This window comes from Gobio gobio (assembly GCF_949357685.1).
Source record: "Gobio gobio genome assembly, chromosome: 24".
Classification (NCBI taxonomy): Eukaryota; Metazoa; Chordata; class Actinopteri; order Cypriniformes; family Gobionidae; genus Gobio; species Gobio gobio.
Genome location: NC_137120.1, coordinates 6,420,806 through 6,431,366, shown reverse-complemented (window position 1 = coordinate 6,431,366; position 10,561 = coordinate 6,420,806). Strand labels below are relative to the sequence as shown.

The 10,561-nt window shown below is 38.4% G+C and overlaps 1 protein-coding gene across 2 annotated transcripts in view; it reads right to left on the bottom strand.

Moving 5' to 3' along the window:
- Positions 1 to 861: 861 nt before the first annotated feature.
- The window catches only part of dnase1l4.2 (deoxyribonuclease 1 like 4, tandem duplicate 2), a 13,397-nt gene continuing 3,697 nt past the window's right edge, over positions 862 to 10,561 (bottom strand). Inside the window, exons 1-9 of one of the 2 annotated variants that reach the window (XM_079807682.1) lie at positions 9,525 to 9,810; positions 8,891 to 8,980; positions 8,717 to 8,811; positions 8,549 to 8,635; positions 8,312 to 8,424; positions 5,143 to 5,255; positions 4,767 to 4,924; positions 4,101 to 4,197; positions 1,206 to 1,564 (exon numbers count right to left, since the gene is read on the bottom strand). In XM_079807682.1, the coding sequence (XP_079663808.1) occupies positions 1,445 to 1,564; positions 4,101 to 4,197; positions 4,767 to 4,924; positions 5,143 to 5,255; positions 8,312 to 8,424; positions 8,549 to 8,635; positions 8,717 to 8,811; positions 8,891 to 8,971 (864 nt within the window). In that variant the 5' untranslated portion in view covers positions 8,972 to 8,980; positions 9,525 to 9,810 and the 3' untranslated portion in view covers positions 1,206 to 1,444. Of the gene's footprint in view, positions 1,565 to 4,100; positions 4,198 to 4,766; positions 4,925 to 5,142; positions 5,256 to 8,311; positions 8,425 to 8,548; positions 8,636 to 8,716; positions 8,812 to 8,890; positions 8,981 to 9,524; positions 9,811 to 10,561 lie in introns of those variants that run through there. The other variant, XM_079807683.1, reaches the window with a different exon arrangement.

The window sequence follows — 10,561 nt, the reverse complement described above, 5'->3', positions numbered from 1 at the left end:
GTAAGGTCTACAAAATGATGGTAGAAATATTCATTGTTACCAAATTGATGCTTTCTTGCCCATTGATTCTCATTTGTGAATGCTTAGGAAGGTTGCTTGATTTCTTGGTGAGGGTAAGTAATTGATCTTAATTTGGTAATGCAGACATTATGCTGAAGCTGATATCACTAACTTATGTTGCCGCAAGCGTTGTTAAAGGGTTAGTTCACCCAAAAATGAAAGTTGTCCCATGATTTACTCACCCTTAAGCCATCCTAGGTGTAAATGACATTGTTATTTGAGTTATATTAAAAATGTCCTGGCTCTTCCAAGTTTTATAACATTTGGCAGTGAATTGATGGGTCGTTTCTTTGAAGTCCATAAAAGTGCATCTATTCAACATATAACTGCTCCACACGGCTCCGGGGGGTTAATAAAGACCTTCTGAAGCAAAGTGGCACGTTTGTGTAAGAAAAATATCCATATTTAAAACTTTATAGACTAAAATAACTAACTTTCCGCGGTCAGCGGTATGCAAGTCGACTTATAGCGAAAGAATAACCCTTGACGCATGCGTATTGACAAGACTAAAACAAGAATTTTTAAAGAGAAATGGTGGAGGATTTCGATATAAGACAAGAGATGCTTGAGTTTTTGTTGCCAAGCACTATCCGCAAGAGGTGTCAAAGCGTGCGATGCTCCTTACTCTTTTAGCGCAAGTCGACTTGCTGACTGTTAAAGTTTTAAATGTGGATATTTTTCTTACACAAATGCGCCACTTCGCTTCAGAAGGCCTTTATTAACCCCCCAGAGCCGTGTGGAGCAGTTATATGATGGATAGATGCACTTTCATGGACTTCAAAAATAACCCAACAAGTTACTGACATTATAAAGCTTGGAAGAGCCAGGACATTTTTAATATAACTTTGATTGTATTCGTCTGAAAGAAGAATATCATATAAACAGAATGATTTGAGAATGAGTAAATCATGGGCTAATTTTCATTTTTGGGTGAACTATCCCTTTAAAGACTAAAGACATGTAAAGTTGTATTGTTTTCAGTTTTTCAATTGAGTTCGCTAGAGGCGCACTAGGCATGGTTATTACACTCGCATATCTGCCTGCCAATTCATTGCTTGAGCACGAGTTGTCTCTTTGTTAAAATAGTTTTGTTGACCTTCATCTGCTTTTTAATAGTTGTTTTACAGCTGTGCAAACACATGTTTACTAACACATTTATTTACACTTTAGGCATGACATTATAAGCTTTTGTTGGAAAAAAATATGACATTAAATAAAAAAGTGAAAAGTTTATTTCGAACAACTTGTGAGCATTAATTATTGTGAACTACAGAAAACCGTTCTTTTTAGCTTTTGATTTTCTTTATGAAGAGGTAGCATCTCTCCTTCAGAAGAGTGACGTTTCAGATCCCAAACGGTGTGTAGTGGCATCCCATCATGCTTTTCATTTCTTTGTTTTGGCTTTGTTTGTTAGTTTCTTTGTTTTGGTTTTGCCGCTAGCCTTGGCCGCAGGCTTCTTCTTCAGACTCACTTCCACTGGATAATGATCACTGATCTCCAGGGCCTGCAATGGATCAATCAAAACAACATATTATTAGTGTTGTCACAATACTAGAATTTCTAAATTCGATATGATACCTTGACAAATATCGATTTTCGACACCACCGCAATATTTGTATTATTATATCTTGCAATATCTTACTTTATTTGAAACTTTGAACTAAAGTTAACTGTCAATAATAAAATAAGAACAAATAAACTAAGTGTGAACGATGGCACAAACAAATACAATAGAATAAAGAGACTAAATAAAGGGCTTTATGTTTTTCAGGAGGGTCTAACTATAAGAAATACTAAATTAAGTATTTCTAAAGTATTTTGATTACTTTAATTAAGAAATTAAAGTAATCAAATGTAAAACAAAACTGGATAGTATTCATTGTAAAAATTCAAAACATACTAAAGCTTACAATTAAAGTTACAACATTTATTCAGTCAAGAGAAGTGATTTATCTGTTTAACAGACAGTAGCAAATTAGACTATTTATGCACTGATCCTGTTACACAACATGCGTTTCTTTTCACAACTATTTACATTCCAAAACAGATTTTTTTTTACCTAAATATTTGCCAAGATGCGTATTTTGACATAATTTTCTGTATTTGACCTCTTAAGTGCAATAAGCCACAAAAAAGAGCTCAATTTGGTACAAGCAAGCTGCTTGAGAGGCGGCTTTATGTGCGCGCCACTTATCAGGCATTCTGCGTTAGTTCAGGCAGGCCATGTAGTCAAGCCGCTATAATGCCGCTATCAGCTGATTGGAAAATTCCAACCCCCGCCCATATCAGCTGATCCGATTCCTATGCACTCAATTGGCAACTCTCAAACAAGGCCTTACTTAAGCGCAGCTTCAGTTCAGTCTGCCTGCTTGGCTGCTTCTGCTGCATGCTGTTTTGCCACCCACCTCCTCCCCAGCTCCTCCTTAAACTGTATTTAACTTATAATGTCATTCTGCTGTCATTGATGCATACTCTGTTCTAAATGGGGGATTTCGCTGCCTTCCCAGTTTAAAAAAATGGGAGGTTGTCCCCAGAATCTGCTGCCCTGTCTTGGCTTTTCATGGAGCTCATGAAAAGGATGGGGAATTTAGAACAGAGCCATATTGCCAAATGTATTTTTTTTTTTTGCAAAATATGCCAATAAAAAGTTGACCAAAGGTTTGTCTATGGTGTTTTTGACTTAAGTGGACCTGACTGAAATAAAGTTTGGTGATGCGCGTGCTTTTGGTGAGTGCGAAACCAAAATTCAGGCCCTGTAACCAGAGCGAGTGAGAAGAGAGAGCAAGAACGCGCTGGTATTGGTGTATCGATACTACAGAAAAGGAGTATTGGAATCGATTCAGATATTTCACTATAAGACAACACTACTTTATACTGAGGCTCTTCGGTCATTTCTGACCCAAATTTTTTAAAATAAAACATTTAAAAAATAGTAGCTTCATCGGAATGGTCCGAAACTTGGTGACTTTATTGGTACTTGGTATATGAACACCCAAAAAAATTGGGGACAGGATTTGAAAAGTCTAAGTGGTTGTAAAAAAAATAGTCACACTCAGGACCTTCGGGTCAAAAATGACCCCCTTTGGAAATGAATGGGAAATTGGCAAAAATATGAAAATACAGAGGGTTTTTTTGTGCATACGATCTACAAATCAGCCAGGATGCAGCAAAAAAAGGACTTAACAGTGAAGGGGTGAATCTCTAAAACATCAAGAGTGCAAAACAGACAAAAAAAAACCTCACACACACACAAACACAATTAGCTTTTGGAATGGCATGCGTTAATTTGTGTGTGCGTGTGTTTTTGTGTATAAGTGTGTGTGTGTGTGAGGTTTTTTTGTCTGTTTTGCACTCTTGATGTTTCAGAGATTCACCCCTTCACTGTTGAGTCCTTTTTTTCTGCATCCTGGCTGATTTGTAGATTGAATGCACAAAAAAACCTAATTTCCCATTAATTTCCTATGAGGGTCATTTTTGACCCGAAGGTCCTGAGTGTGACTATTTTTTTTACGACCACTTAGACTTTTTAAATCCTGTCCCCAATTTTTCGGGGTGTTCATATACCAAGTACCAATAAAGTCACCAAGTTTCGGACCATTCCGATGAAGCTACGATTTTAAACATTTTTTTATTAAACGCAAGATCCACTATAGTGGTAAAAATGTGCTATTGCGTGATAAATGCTCAATGTGTCTACCGGATGGCACCAATCTTATTTTAAAAAATGCTTTCATGAGGCCTAGGCTTGATTCTAAAATGAAATACAGCTTTAATAAAAATTTTTTTTTTTTATTATATTCAATGGGAAAAAATGGGTCATAATTATTGCATAAATATTAATTATAAATCATAAAATTATTTCAAAACACCAAAAAAGAAAAGAAAAAATATTATTGAACAAAAATATATTTCATTGATTTTACTTTTACTTTTTTATCTAAATCCCGCCATCCGGGTCATTTTTGACCCGAAGGTCCTGAGTGTGACCCATAAATGAAGAACCCCAGAGGGTTAAATAAATGTAGATGAATATACTCACCATTTCCTCTGAAAGTTTGTAGGCTTCCTGGAAGTTAAAAGGCTTGGCAGATTTGGGCACAACAGCTTGTAACATGTCCTCTTTATACACCACAATTCTAGAAGAATACATGCCACAATATTTTACAAAGCTCTACATTGCCTGTCCTTTTATGCATTTAGTCTTCTAGTTACATCCAAGCTATTTGCTCATAATTTAGCATTCATACTCTAAAGGTGCGGCCATATTTATCATTGCTTCAATTTGATATCCATTGGGAATTTGGTGTGAGGGCGATAGATTTCACCACACAGATTTCTCTCATGTTCATGTTCGTGACGCAAATTCGCCGCACTGACCGACATAAAGTTGCTTGGTTTGAAAGTGACTTCAGTGTGAGCTGTGCTTTATACATGGCTATACTATTGACATTATACAACGGACCTTTTCGCTGAAATTACGCTAATGTGACCGCACCTTCACACCATGTCTAAACTGGGAGCGACCGTTGACTCGCTCCAACAGTTTGTGTCTACACTGAACGGATCAAAGTGCAAGTTCTGAATCTGTTGTACTCTTGTCGTGAATTAGCATCCAGTGTAGACAAGGTGCATTGAGGTTAAGATTTCTTTATTTTTAAACAGGATTGCAGAAGATGAGTAAATTATAAATGTTTCTCCGCCTCACCTGTCGTAGGTGTGGTCGTTGGACTTTATGACTGTGGTGTCAACGTCGTCCTCAATCAGCCAGTGAAAATCCGGATCACTGCGGATTCTGATGGCCTTCATCTTCTTCTTGGAAACGTAGGCACCGTCTGCATTAAAGTCTCCAAGGATCATTACGTTCTGTAGGATGGCATGCGTGAGTTCTCTCTCAAACTCTAATCAATGTTTGGTTAAACTAGAGTTCACTTGTGTGTTTTATTTAGACAAGGATTGCTTGTTTTCTACAGAAATGTGTACATTAACCCACTTGGCGTGTATCCAAAAACAACTTGCATATACATTTATCAGCACATGCATTCCTTTTGGAATTTGTTATGGTTCCATGGTGCTAAACTCACGTCCGTTTCCCATTTGTCTTTGACATGCAGAAACACATCATATAGTTCATCCAGTTCCTTCTGTGAGTCTTTAGGCTTTGTGTGAACAGGAATCAGCACCAAATCTTTCAATACTGGAAAAGACAAACAAATTGACTAGCAATGGGAGTGCAGGTTGTTCCTACGATACATCTTTTTCTCAAATGAGTTTTATGGACCACTTTTATGGTGGTTTTACATTTGATGTTGTAGTTTAAAAGCACCAGTTCCCATTAATTCCCACGTGAGAGTAAATTATGCCAGAATTTATATTTTGGGTGAATTATTCATTTAAATCTCACTATCAGTGAAAATGGATGTAATCTTAGATTAAATCATGCTCTCATTGAAGGCTTTTTAGTCTAGGCTCTAGAGTTGGTCCAGACATTAAATTGTATTGGGTTTAAAGGCTTAGTTCACCCAAAAAAGAAAAGTCTGTCATCCTTTACTCACTCTCATGTCATTTCAAACCCGAAAGACTTTCTTTCATCTTCGGAACACAAATGAAGATACTTTTAATGAAATCTGAGAGATTCCTATCCCTCCATTGACAGTCCAAAAAGTTCATAATGAGATCGTAAAACTAATCCATATGAGTTGAGTGATTTAGTCCACATTTTCTAAAGAGATGATTGCTTCATCTGATGAAAATATTCAATTTAGGCTTTTATTCACAAATAAACATTGATCAGCACACATAAACAAACTCAAACATACTTCCTTGACATGTGAGAACAAACCTCATTGGTTCTCGCTGAAGCTCAAACGTGCTGCGTAACACTAGAATGAACCTCATTGGTTCTTATGAAGCTCAAACGTGCTGCGTAACACGAGAATGAACCTCATTGGTTCTTGCAGAAGCTCAAACGTGTTGCGTAACACGAGAATGAACCTCATTGGTTCTTGCAGAAGCTCAAACGTGTTGCGTAACACGAGAATGAACCTCATTGGTTCTTGCAGAAGCTCAAACGTGTTGCGTAACACGAGAATGAACCTCATTGGTTCTTGCAGAAGCTCAAACGTGTTGCGTAACACGAGAATGAACCTCATTGGTTCTTGCTGAAGCTCAAACGTGTTGCGTAACATGAGAATGAACCTCATTGGTTCTTGCTGAAGCTCAAACGTGTTGCATAACACGAGAATGAACCTCATTGGTTCTTGCAGAAGCTCAAACGTGTTGCGTAACACGAGAATGAACCTCATTGGTTCTTGCAGAAGCTCAAACGTGTTGCGTAACACGAGAATGAACCTCATTGGTTCTTGCAGAAGCTCAAACGTGATGCGTAACACGAGAATGAACCTCATTGGTTCTTGCAGAAGCTCAAACGTGTTGCGTAACACGAGAATGAACCTCATTGGTTCTTGACGAAGCTCAAACGTGATGCGTAACACGAGAATGAACCTCATTGGTTCTTGCAGAAGCTCAAACGTGTTGCGTAACACGAGAATGAACCTCATTGGTTCTTGCAGAAGCTCAAACGTGTTGCGTAACACGAGAATGAACCTCATTGGTTCTTGCTGAAGCTCAAACGTGTTGCATAACACGAGAATGAACCTCATTGGTTCTTGCAGAAGCTCAAACGTGTTGCGTAACACGAGAATGAACCTCATTGGTTCTTGCAGAAGCTCAAACGTCTTGCGTAACACGAGAATGAACCTCATTGGTTCTTGCAGAAGCTCAAACGTGATGCGTAACACGAGAATGAACCTCATTGGTTCTTGCAGAAGCTCAAACGTGTTGCGTAACACGAGAATGAACCTCATTGGTTCTTGACGAAGCTCAAACGTGATGCGTAACACGAGAATGAACCTCATTGGTTCTTGCAGAAGCTCAAACGTGTTGCGTAACACGAGAATGAACCTCATTGGTTCTTGCAGAAGCTCAAACGTGTTGCGTAACATGAGAATGAACCTCATTGGTTCTTGCAGAAGCTCAAACGTGTTGCGTAACACGAGAATGAACCTCATTGGTTCTTGCAGAAGCTCAAACGTGATGCGTAACACGAGAATGAACCTCATTGGTTCTTGCAGAAGCTCAAACGTGTTGCGTAACACGAGAATGAACCTCATTGGTTCTTGACGAAGCTCAAACGTGATGCGTAACACGAGAATGAACCTCATTGGTTCTTGCAGAAGCTCAAACGTGTTGCGTAACACGAGAATGAACCTCATTGGTTCTTGCAGAAGCTCAAACGTGTTGCGTAACATGAGAATGAACCTCATTGGTTCTTGCAGAAGCTCAAACGTGTTGCGTAACACGAGAATAAACCTCATTGGTTCTTGCTGAAGCTCAAACGTGTTGCGTAACATGAGAATGAACCTCATTGGTTCTTGCAGAAGCTCAAACGTGCTGCGTAACACGAGAATGAACCTCATTGGTTCTCGCTGAAGCTCAAGCGTGATGAGTAACACGAGAATGAACCTCATTGGTTCTTGCAGAAGCTTAAACATGCTGCGTAACACGAGAATGAACCTCATTGGTTCTTGACGAAGCTCAAATGTGTTGCGTAACGCGAGAATGAACCTCATTGGTTCTTGCTGAAGCTCAAATGTGCTGCGTAACACGAGAATGAACCTCATTGGTTCTTGCAGAAACTCAAACGTGTTGCGTAACACGAGAATGAACCTCATTGGTTCTTGACGAAGCTCAAACGTGTTGCGTAACATGAGAATGAACCTCATTGGTTCTTGCTGAAGCTCAAATGTGTTGCGTAACACGAGAATGAACCTCATTGGTTCTTGCTGAAGCTCAAACGTGTTGCGTAACATGAGAATTAACCTCATTGGTTCTTGTGAAGCTCAAACGTGTTGCGTAACACGAGAATGAACCTCATTGGTTCTTGAACGTCAAGCGAACATGCTTGAGTTTCCTGTTTACCACAACTGATGTGTGCGTTGATGAATGTTTATTTGTGAATAAAAGCCTAAAATCAATCTGTTCATTATATAACGTGATCATGTCTAAATCGCTAGTTTTACGATCTCTCTATGAATAAAGTGGGAATTGGAGCTTTCAATGAAGGCACAGAAATCTCTCAGATTTCATAAAAAATATCTTCTTTTGTGTTCCAAAGATGTATGGGTTTGGAACGACACGAGGGTGTGAATTTTCATGTTTGGGTGATCTAACCCTCTCACAGAATCTGATTACCTGTGTGTTTACACTTGAAGCGCAGAATGAACGGCTCTCGAGAGAAAGCGTCCTCATCACCCTCTTGATTGTCTTCATATTGGTACGTGTCGACCAGTTTAGCCTCATCTTCTCTAAGAGATATGAACAAAATAGTCGTTTGTTAGTGCCAAATGAATGATTGTTCATAATTAAACATCTCATTTCAAAAGGGAGACACACCATATTTTTATACTGATAATTTTCTAAACACCATACCTGTAGAAACAGACAAACTGCTCCTTATAAAGAGTCCGTCCCAGCCTGGAGCTTCCCACCATAGTGAAGGGACGTTTCTTATTAGCGCTGTGGGAGAAATGCCGAGTTAATTTCAGGCTTTTTTTGAGATGGTGAGGATGAAGAGAATCTCTGAAGGTTCATACAAACCCAGTGCGGTTGAGCTCCTCCAGAAATTTGGCTATAGCTTTGCCGGATTTGTCCACCACCTCCAGCATAATGATGACGCTGTACCGAGAGAAGATCTACAGGGCAAAAGTGTGTTGAGGTCTATTGGAAAAAACATCTACGGGATCTCATTGAACAGTCAGATTATAAACTCACCTTAATGAGGTATTTTACAATGTTCTTGTCTGACAGCTTGCTTGAACCCATCCGTCTGATGTTAAAAGATGCGATCTTCATGGTGTCAACCTTCAGAAGACCAGCAAAACAACTCACAGTGAAAGGAGTTTCATGACCACAAACACTTCAGACCAGCTGCGTGTTTTCAAGTCTGTTCGGAGGCATTTCTGTACCGTTTTCCTGTCATAAAGAGGCATTTCTATACTGTTTTCCTGTCGTAAATCGCCGAAAAAGGTTTAACAGACAATTTAAGGATATGTTGTTGGCACACAGGAAGGACTTATAGATTATAAAGAGCTGACATGTCAGTTTATGCAGGAACACAGCAGATCCGATAGATTCAGACAGGAAAACCACAGCAAGTTTCATTTTGAGAGTTTGCAAACAAAACGCTCTCCAAAGTTTCATTTGATTGAATAACTTACTCTTAGAATTCAAATGAGCTCCAATGCACCGGTGTAACATTATAAACACCTTATGAACACATTCAAGGATTGTCTTCTATAGCTTAACGTTTTTAAAAATCTGTTAGAGATCTACTATTAAATACAAGTAAAGTGTTTTATATATTTACATGTATTTTAATATAAATAAACTTATAATAATCTCTTACCAAAGCTTCTTTGTTTACTATGAAGTCTCGACTTGTTGTCTTCCTGTGTTGGCCGTTAGACAGCTAGTGAATAATTAATGTCTCTGCTCATTTTAAAAACAGACCCTGCCTACTTCCTCTTTTAGATCAGATAAGGTTTCTGTTGCACAGATGTCTCGTAAAATTGAGAATTTGTTGAGGCCTCACTAATTGTTTCCAGCACTTGCATTATGTCTAAAACAATTTATTGCGGGCTTGCCTGGAGGTAAAGGGATAGGCTCTTGTTTTTAACAGTCAAGTCGAGCGCTCTTTGAATGAATTTGCTTATCTGAAACTCCACCCATCAAGATAATGGTGCAGTCCAGACTCAAACCGCCTGAATGTGTTGTCTACACTGCAAAAAATGCTTTTTTTACTTAGTATTTTTGTCTTGTTTTCAGACCAATTATCTAAAAAATCTTACATTAAGAAGCATTTACTAGACAAGCAAAAGTTTTTGTCTTGTTTTGGGGGAAAATAACTCCAAATTAAGGGAGTTTTTGCTTAAAGTAAGAAAAATAATCTGCCAAATGGGGTAAGACAGACAAATATACAGACAGACAGTTAGACAGACAGACAGACAGACAGATAGACAGACATACATACAGATAGACAGTCAGACAGACAGATAGATAGACAGTTAGACAGATAGATAGATAGACAGACAGATAGACAGACAGAGAGACAGTTAGACAGACAGACAGACAGACAGACAGACAGACAGACAGACAGACAGACAGTTTGAGCTTCTGCAAGTAATTCAAACAGAAAACAAGATTATTTTCCTTACCCCATTGGCAGATTATTTTTCTTATTTTAAGCAAAAACTCCCTTAATTTTGAGTTATTTTCCCCCAAAACAAGACAAAAACTTTTGCTTGTCTAGTAAATGCTTCTTAATGTAAGTTTTTTTTTTAGATATTTGGACTGAAAACAAGACAAAAATACTAAGTAAGAAAAGCATGTTTTGCGGTGTACCACTTGTTGACAATATGTGGTCTACAACTTTGATGCATTTTT